General features: G+C 39.4%; 1 protein-coding gene across 1 annotated transcript in view; it reads right to left on the reverse strand.

The window, feature by feature from the left end:
• Positions 1–1,598, reverse strand: part of LIX1 (limb and CNS expressed 1) — a 57,895-nt gene extending 56,297 nt beyond the window's left edge. Inside the window, exon 1 of the mRNA XM_005897772.2 lies at positions 1,222–1,598. Coding sequence (XP_005897834.1) covers positions 1,222–1,303 — 82 coding nt within the window. The 5' untranslated portion in view covers positions 1,304–1,598. The remainder of the gene's footprint in view (positions 1–1,221) is intronic.
• Between the last annotated feature and the right edge of the window lie 8,567 nt (positions 1,599–10,165).

Here is a 10,165-nt window from a genome sequence, read left to right on the forward strand (position 1 = left end):
GGTGGGGAGAGATTTTTGTTAGTTCTAACACAGCTATTGACACATGCTTGAAAATAGTATTTAAAAGAAAGCAAGAAAATTAGGACACCAAGAGAACAAGAGAGAAATAAAGGAAGAAAGAAAAAAGAAAGAGCAGATTTTTCACTTTATGCCTTAGAGGGCAAATTGGTTACAATTTAATTTCTAGGAAGAATATTTGATAGAATAAAATTGCCTAACATTTCTTCATCACACATATGAGAAATATAAACTAAAAGGACATCTGGAAATGAACATTATTCAGCAATCAGAAAGCAAAAATCCAAACCATTGATGTTTTGATGGAGACAAACATATGAGATTCCCAAAGAAGAAAGCTGTAACTTATTGAAGTTAAAAAAAATTCCATATGCATTTTACCTTTTGGGCAGCTCCATAGCAAAGTTCTGTTTCAGAAGCCCTTTGTAATATGAACCCCACTGTAGATAAGATACAAGGCGAAGATAGTCTGTCTTGCAGCAGCAGGAAATCAAATTGGTTCCAGAAACAAAGTTACATGACAAATGGTTTAATAGTATTGCCAGAATTGGAAATCTTGATTGAATTATTTTTCATAATCATTAAAAAAAGATTTTGAAATAACTCTGCCATGCATAGTTGTTAGTTTGTGTGTGTGTGTGTGGGGGGGAGAAACGTGTTGTTGCAGAGGTGGGAAGACATTTTATTGGCCTTTTAACGAAAGTGTTATCATTTGTTATCAAAATTTAAGAGCTCAGTGGTGATTTATTGTTAACTTTTGTTTGCAACAAAACATTTCAAACACAGTACCTTTTTAACAAAACTAATACATGCCAAGGAGGACTAAACAGGTTTAAAAGGGGATATATCTTATTATCGTCTTCAAGTTATTTTTTGTTTTAATCCTAGTACCAGTCAGCTTTGATTTATTTTAAAGAGCATCTGGAAAAGTTCATCAAGTCTGAGGCGAGTCTTAGACTTTAGGACAGACTTCTAAACGGTTAGCAAGATGTATCATTGAAAAAAATAACCCAGCGACTGATACCCGTAGGTGAAATGAAATCATTCTCCTGACTGAAGTCAGGAACAAGTTAAATACCACTTAGACCACAGCACACGACTACAGAGATTTAGGAGAAAACATACTTAAATAAGATGTGACTAGACATTTAGGACTATTTTCTAAAAAAGTCAAAAAAAAACTTTTTCCCCTGCAGTACTTACAGTCTTTGAAGACCAGAGCCGGGTCTCTGTGAGGCAAGACTTGGGCAATGATGTGTCTCAGGGATTCCAAGGTTCTGTCCATCTTGTGTCTGCCTGTGCGAGCCTGCAGCACAGTGCCCTCATGCCTGGATTCTTGCAGCCCTGGTCTGAATTTGTGCAGCTCATTGATGCACAGGATTACCAAAGAATCTCTTTTAACATCTGCCAATCAGACATTTCCCAGAATCTAAAGACCCCTCAGGGGGCCCTCCTCCCAGGCTCACTTATCTTTGTTGTATGCTGAGCTAATTAGCTCTAAAGGCTGGCTGACAGGCGGGTTCCCATTGCTTCCTTCTGTTAAACACACCCACCTACAGGCTAGCTGGGGAAGCTCTCTAATCATGCGAACAGCCTTCCTCTCCAACCAGATTCTGCCTGAATGGTGTGCAGCTTTCCGACTTTGATATTTCTTTTGGTCGTTCATCTTCTGATGTGCTGTCTTCGGGTAAATAGAATCAGGGAGATGATTTCTCAAGAAAGTTTCCTTAGTAGCAAAGGAATTTCCAGCTTAGAATCCATATAATCTAAACTCTTCTTTGGTAAAGAAAAAGCACTATAAAGATTGTGGATGTAGCCAGGCTCTAGATCATGCTTTCAGTTTGAATTCAGGAGCATCTCTTTGGGAGCAAAGTGTTTAATTTTTTCATCCACCCAAATTATAGTCACTTTTGATGGGCAGTGGCAAGTAAAATTTCATAGTCTGTCTTTTGGCTTTGCCTGGGAACATTTGTTTCCCTCTTTATCCTTCGAGGCAAATCATTCTCAAGATTGATTTTAATGAATTCTGATATCATTCACTTCTCTTCATGATAACTTTGTATACTAAAAATTTCCGGAGAAGTAAAAGTATATGTTTCAAAGAATATAGGTGGTTATGAAAACATCTGAAGAAAACAAAGCTGCTTTTCTATTGAGGTCCTGCACTGCTCACAACAATATTAAATAGTCTTTTCACAGGAGACATGTCATAGAATTCCACTGCAATAATAAGGTTTTACACCAGATATAAAAGAACTGATTTCAGTGGCTGTAACCTACATTAGTTGAAGGATTATTTAGGACTTCTTTACTTTTATTTAAAGTATTTTTCCAGGGTAGGCACAAGAGGTTGCTTTCCAATTTCCAGATTCCATAATCATGTTGTACCATACGATTAACTGAATGCAGTCCTTTAAGGACTATATAAAATGTTTTCCATGTGATCAGTTTCTTCAGCTAGTTGGTAGAAGACGTGGGCTTAATAAAAGGAAACAGAAGGAATGAGACTAGAATAGTAATTCCTATTATAAGGACTGTCACTTAGTAAATCCCCACAGGAATATGTATATTCCACAAGGGTTGCCTCAGAGTGCAAAGATATTATAAAGAAAATCAATTGAAAGAAATCACACTTCACGCTAAGACACAAGTGTACTTTACATGTGCTGTAATACAAAATCTTCAATGTCCCTGCCATCTAGTTTATAATTTAAGAGAAACTAGATGGCTTGTAGATGAAAAACTATTAATATATTGATTGGACATGAAGTATAAATGAATGCATAATATTTTCAGTGTGATAACTGAATTGGAAACATTCCCATTGGAAGAACAAGAACAAGAACAACAAAAAGTACAGAATTCTCAGAGAAGACTGATAATCTAAAAGTAGAAAAAGTAGAAATGATTAACGCTGGGATTTCAATCAATAATGGACTTTTCAATGGGATTAAATTCCAGTAGTACTCTAGATGTGTACGGTGGTGGAAGGAACACTGCATTTGGTATTAATATGATCTGGGATTTGATTTTTGTGACCTGTGTAACTTTGAGAAAGTCACTCATCTTCTTGGGACTTGGAATCCTCATCTAAAAAATTAGGGGTGTGTGCCAGACGCTGTCTTTTAGATCCAACATCTGTGACTCTATGGCTACATTGCAAATGAGCACAAATATTAACACACATTTTCTAAACTTCTGGAAAGTCATAGATTTATTTCCTAAAAGCTAGATTGTTTTCAAACAGATCACTTTTGTTTTCATAGTCAACTTCGTATCCCTTCATCAATAAAAAGGGACACATATTCATAGGGTGAAATCAAAGGCACCATTAATGCTAACTAGAAGGAAGGGTAAGCCTTTATTAAAACCTGTCTTCAACCTCCAAAGATTTTTCTAAAAAGGTAACCTATGAGAATCTGCTTGCTGTTGTTTTCAGTTGCTCAGTTGTGTCTGAGGCTTTGCCACCCCGTGAGTGTAGGCTGCCAGGCTCCTCTGTCCATGGGATTTCCCAGGCAAAAATACTGGAGTGGGAGGCCACTTCCCTCCTCAGAGGATCTTCCTGACCCAGGGACCCCTGGATTCTTCACCACTGAGCCACCTGAGAAGCCCGAACATCTGCTAGAGAACCCCAAAACATCTTTGCAAAGACTATTTAAAAAAAAAATCATGATCTGTAATGGGTTCTATTTTAAGAAATAATATAAAACAAGGGAATTCTACAAAGGTGGATATACAACATTCCAGTTGGATAGTATGGTTTCTCCTTTTTCATTAGGTCCACTCTGAAGCCTTTGCATATTCCCTTTAAAAACTTCTCACCTTCCTTAAAGCAGTATTGTGAAAGTCTAGAAAAACAACTCGGTTTCTCACCACTCTCTCTCTCTGATGTAGAAAGCACCTGATGAAGATGAAAGAGCCTGAGAAAGCCCTGTGCTGTGCGCCCATGTTAGTACAGATTCTACGGTTCACACGTTAGATCCCACCATCTCTAATTCATACGCCAAAAGCACAATTAGTAAAACAGGGTAGATGACTATAGTGAAAATACAAAATGATGTTTTTAGAAATCCTGTTAAGAATACCGCTTAGAAGTATGAGAAATGGCATTCAACTGATATATTCAGTATTCAAAACTTATCAGCCAGTAGTAAAAGGGGAAGGCCGGGCGCCACAACATGTACTAAGCACCTAGAGAGGATGGTTAATAATACAGATGAGCAGTCTCTTGTTAACTAGCTCATTACAGGTAAAACTGATAAGGAGGCAAGCCATCAATTAAAATAAACAGAATAAATGCAACAAAGAATCATCTTCAGTTAAAACAGGAAGTATCTCCACTCTCCTGCTTGCGGTGTCACTTCATGCAGTGCCTGGCCCTGGAGGAGGAAGATGCGGTAAGTGAAACAGGAGAGCTGGTGGGTAGATGAGGCTATAGTGCAATTGGTGGGAATACAGGTCCTGAACGATGTTAGCGCAACGTATGCCAACTCCAAAGAGTCAGTTCAGTTCAGTTGCTCAGTCGTGTCCGACTCTTTGCGACCCCATAGACTGCAGCATGCCAGGTCTCCCTGTCCATCACCAACTCCCAGAGTTTACTCAAATTCATGTCCATCATGTTGGGTGATGCCATCCAACCATCTCACCCTCTGTCATCCCCTTCTCCTCCCGCGGTCAATCTTTCCCAGCATCAGGGTCTTTTCCAATGAGTCAGTTCTTCGCATCAGGTGGCCAAAGTATTTGAGTTTCAGCATCAGCATCAGTCCTTCCAAGGAATATTCAGGACTGATTTCCTTTAGGATGGACTGGCTGGATCTCCTTGCAGTAAGTGAGCCTGAGCCAATTTAGGACTATTCAAAACAAAAACAGTGGGGAAAGATTGACAGCAGCTCCTTCCAGATTCCAATGGAGATGTGTAGGGTAACTGGAAGGTCCGAAATGCCAGGTTGGCCAAAGAGGGTCAGAGCCCTGTGTAGTGTTGCTGGGGGTATGGGGGAAGGGGGAAAAGGGCAAGGCCAGGAAGAAACTGACTTTGCAGAGGTAATGACTGATGACTGTTCAGTGTCAGCTTTGTTTAGCCTCAACTAGGAAGGGGCCAGTAGGAAGAATGAATGGCTGGTTAGCATCAACTTTGTTTACTCGTAGCTGTGAAGGAACAAGTAAAAGGAATGAAATGGCTGCTCAGAGTTAATTTGTTTACTCTCCTCTGGGAAGAGACCAATGAAATGTTTGCATCAAGGAAGGTATTTATGAGAGGGGTCAGTTGGGAGAGGCAGCTTCAGATTACCAGACAGAAGAAGCTTAAAAACACAGGCCACATGAAAGAACTTTATCTCAGATTATTTGTTCATTGATATTTTTCTACATTCAGGATATTAAGTATTAATCTGTTAAACTACATAACTAGAAAATTAATTCTCCCATTTACAGATTAAAGGAATGTATATTCTCTAATTTTTATAGAAAATTATGAAAAATGCTTTCCTGAAGTAATTTCCCTCCCCACTGGACAGAACCACTCTACTGAACTGCCCTTTATCTTTGCCAGGGCAGTCAGAGTCAACTCTTCACCAAAAAGCACAATGAAAGGAAACCCCTCATTTACCTAAGCCTTACGTTTCAATATATTTGAGGATCCTGAATGAGTCGACGCCACGCTGGTTGTTTTGTGTAACCAAGTACTCAGCCCTATCCTGGTATTTGGTCTCTAAAGAGAAGTACAATTGATTCTTTAAGAAGTACTTTGTACATATACACAATGGAGTATTAGTCAGCCATTGAAAAGAATACATTTGAATCAGTTCTAATGAGGTGGATGAAACTGGAGCCTGTTATACAGAGTGAAGTAAGCCAGAAAGAAAAACACCAATACAGTATACTAATGCATATATATGGAATTTAGAAAGATGGTAACGACAACCCTGTATACGAGACAGCAAAAGAGACACTGATGTATAGAACAGTCTTTTGGACTCTGTCGGAGAGGGAGAGGGTGGGATGATTTGGGAGAATGGCATTGAGACATGTATAATATCATATATGAAACGAGTCACCAGTCCAGGTTTGATGCATGATACTGGATGCTTGGGGCTGGTACACTGGGACGACCCAGAGGGATGGTACGGGGAGGGAGGAGGGAGGGGGGTTTAGGATGGGGAACACGTGTATACTTGTGGCAGATTCATGTTGATATATGGCAAAACCAATACAATGTTGTAAATAAAAAAAAAAAAAAAAAGTACTTTGGAGGACAAAGATATCATTGGGGGAAGACTTTGTTAGTTCACGGGTTAACAGTTCCAGGATAAATTTCAGAGTTTTTTAAAAGGTGGAAGAATCTGGAAGTTCAAATTTACAAGACTGGACATGACAATGCCAAACCTTCTTGGGTCACGGGATACGTGTTCTGTGGAGACGGAACTGACTCCTGGCTTGCTGTACTTCCAGGATACTATGTACTGTGAAAGAAGAGTTAAAATTCTTCTTTTAGCTTGTTAGAGTGGACTTTGCCAGTGGCCTTTACAACAATATTTTATCTTCCAGAAGACTTTATCTGATTATTGGTTCCTCTCCCTCTCCCTGTACTTTCTCACAGGATCACCACCCCCGTTGCCTCTGCTTCCCGCTGTCCAGGACAAAAATTTGAGTGTCGGGGAAAAAACTACATAAGCTATGGCTATTAAATGATCAGCTGGATCTTAAAAGAGTTACCTGAATTCCATTTGAGTCTCAGCCACTCTGTATAAATGAAGAGATGTGGTCTTCTGTAATGGGCATGCTGGGGGGTGAGACACACCGGTTTACATGGGCTAATTAGCTACCTTCTTTCTTCTTAGTGTAATGCCACACTTCTGGGTATGAATTGCATGAAATGCTTAAAACTTTGCAACAGTGAGCAATTTAAAATGAAAATCTAGACTATAAAAAGAATTAGTTATTAGATTAAAACAAACCAAGGGAAATGTTTTTGGCTATGAACAAATGACAAAGCTGAGATTAGTTGATGGCAACATGAGGTTCAAGCAAGCCAGTAACTTCACAGCTCCATATATTTCAGATGAAGCTTCCGGTAAAGACTGCATCATTAGTATACTCTCAATTTAATGCAGGCCACACTTATGGATATGCTTACATTAAGATAAAAGCCCATCCATTTTGCACTGTGAACTATAATTTCCATTTCACTTCCTATGCAGTCACTGCCAGAGCACTGCACTTAGCGTGCGTCCTGCTGACACAGAGGAAACATTATTTCTTTCCAAATTTGTTTAAAGAAGGAGGGATAGAAAGGGGAGCTATTTTTCCACAAATTGAAAACTGGAGAACGACCAAGTCAGAGGGAAATATATTCTCTCATCCTCTCAAGGTGCCGCAGCAGACTTGAGCTCTGCTCAAGGAAAAAGAACTACTCCTTCGGTATTACCCTGCTTCCCGTCCACCTCCTCCCATCAAAGAAATTCCACTCAGGGCTTCAGTCTACTGACATGGGTTTTCTTGGGCCTGTGAGAAGATGCAAAGGCTTGTTTCGGAAAGATAAACAACAAAGAAAAACCAACCGCTTTCTAAAAATGGAGGAAGTTTGTGAAAGACAGGACTCAAAGCCGGGTCTGGCTATAGGGCTGTCTTTTCTCATATCTCACTGCACAGGAAGTCAAATCAGTCTGTGGCGCTTAATCACTTGTAGAATTGAAAAGCCCTAAACCAGCCGAGAACACTGCTGCTCCTACCATTTGCCTAGCTATTAGCATGAATTTTATCTTTTCTCTCACTTCCAACTTTATCCAGTCAATGTGACTTTGGGGAAGTAAGTTTACACCTCTTATCTCTAAAACAAGAATAAGAATAAAGACTAAAACTCTCGTAGGATAGGATTCTATTTCAGATTGTCTTAGTTGGAATACTTAGGCTGACACAGGATTAACACTTTAGATTTTAGTTTTCCTTCAATCCACTGTCTAACTTTGACAAAGTTCCCTTTAGTTCCACCCACTTGTCCTTTTTTTAAAACCAAATAATTGCACTGCTTAAAAATCTATAATCATACATTTTCCTAATACATCAAGTTAAACTTTTTAAAAATATATATACAATGGGTAAACAAGGTGCCTTCTCTACAGGACTATATTCAATATCCTGTGATAAACCAGAATGAGAAAGAATATGGAAAAGAAAAAAAAACGGAGTCATTTTGCCATACAGCAATGAACACAACATTGAAAACCAACTATACTTCAATAAATTAAAAAAAATTTTCAAAATCATCTTTAATTTAAACTTTTGGCGCACACCACCTTTCTCCACATACAGTGTAACAAGCTTACTACCTTAATTTCTGTCGTCTGAATTTTCTGCATGATTTCCTCTTAGCAAGCTCTTTCAGTCTACCTATTTAACCAAACCCCCCTTGCCCAAGATAGCTCACCAAAACACTCTGGCATTTCACTTTTGTCCTTAGAAATTCCTCAGCACTAGATTCATGATATCAGGCTCTTTAGTATAGTCTACTTTGAGACGTTTAGTCAACAAAAATTTCATTAAAAAAACCTGTGTACCCCTTCCCCGGATGTCACTTTATACCACACCAAACACTTGGAAAACTGGACGTTTTTCTTTTTCCGAATGTAGAACTCTTAGGTAGACACCTCTTCTACCAACAGCAGTTACAGTAATCAGGGTTTTTTTTTTTTGATTCATTTAAGTGGTTGTATTTTTTTCTAAAAGGAAGCACACAATACTTGACAAATGTCCTAAACAACGTATTTATGAGGTATGCTTCTATTTATGAGATTAAACCAACAATGACTTGATTCCACGTTATACAGTTATAATGTCATCATTATAATATTAAGAGAAAAACCTAAGATCGTTAAATACATCAATATTAGTCTTTTGAGTATTGTTTCCCACTCCTGGTTATTATGCAACTGGGCAGCTCGAGACTATCCTGAACCTTACCAATCCCCAGCCTTATACAGTAGAGAAAGATGATTCCTTACTTCATAAAGCACGTCAAGGTCAAACTAAGATGGCCCCGTGCTCTCTAGGGAGCCGTTCTGAGGAGGGACGAAGAACAAAGGTGGTGAACCTTAGCCCGCCCAGAGCACTCCATCTGCAACATGAAACAGACCTACAGCTCAGGGGAATGCTCTCCCTGAGAACCTGAACTTGACCCTCTATCCTGTGGAAGCAGCTGATAAAACCTGTGAAGCAGCAGCTTTACCTCCTGCTTTACCTGGAGTTTTTAAATTAGGCAACTATGTGTTTCGTCAGGAAATTTACTGAGCACTTAACTAAGAGAATGATTATTTTGAGCTACACTAACCTTACAGTTAGTACCTTTTAAGATCTTTATGGTTCTGGAGAAAGCTCAGCCAGCTATCTGTGCGCCAAAGAGCAGACCAATGGCTACCAACACCACAAATTTAGCCCGAGTTACACAGTTTGTTATTTTATAGGAAAAGCTTATTTCAAGGGAACACCAAGTAGACAACTTAAGGCTGCAAGCAAAGCATTTGTGCGCCTTGATAAAATCAGCTGAAACACCATGAAAAAAAGATTCCTTTGGACTCTCCCTTTTGGTAACTTTAAGTCATTTGAGTAATACATATTTACTCAGCCCTCCATATCCTTAGAGGCAGAAACCGCTGAGAGGGAGTCCACGTGTTTGCATTTTTATGAGGGACTTGAACAAGAGAGGATTTTGATACCCACAGGTGGTCGTGGAACCAATCCCCAGAGGATACTAAAGGATGACTGTTGCTTCGTTTTGTCTTCAGAACAACCCTGACACAGGCACCATTACATGTCTTCATTTACAGATCAAAAAAGTGAGGTTAGAAAGGGTATGGGAGGTACCTGAGGGAAGTGGCAGAACCAGGATTTTTCTCTCAAACTCCCAGGTTCAACAAGTGTTTTGAATCGCAATACTTTCACTACATTAGTAGTAGTAGACTTAAAATTTTTCTTAGCGTTCACTGAATGAGTGAGTGAAGTCGCTCAGTCGTGTTTGACTCTTTGTGACCCCATGGACTGTAGCCTACCAGGCTTCTCCGTCCATTGGATTTTCCAGGCAAGGGTACTGGAGTGGGTTGCCATTTCCTTCTCCAGATCTTCCCAACCCAGGGATTGAACCCGGGTTTCCCACATT

This window comes from Bos mutus, chromosome 7, assembly GCF_027580195.1.
Source record: "Bos mutus isolate GX-2022 chromosome 7, NWIPB_WYAK_1.1, whole genome shotgun sequence".
Taxonomy (NCBI): Eukaryota; Metazoa; Chordata; class Mammalia; order Artiodactyla; family Bovidae; genus Bos; species Bos mutus.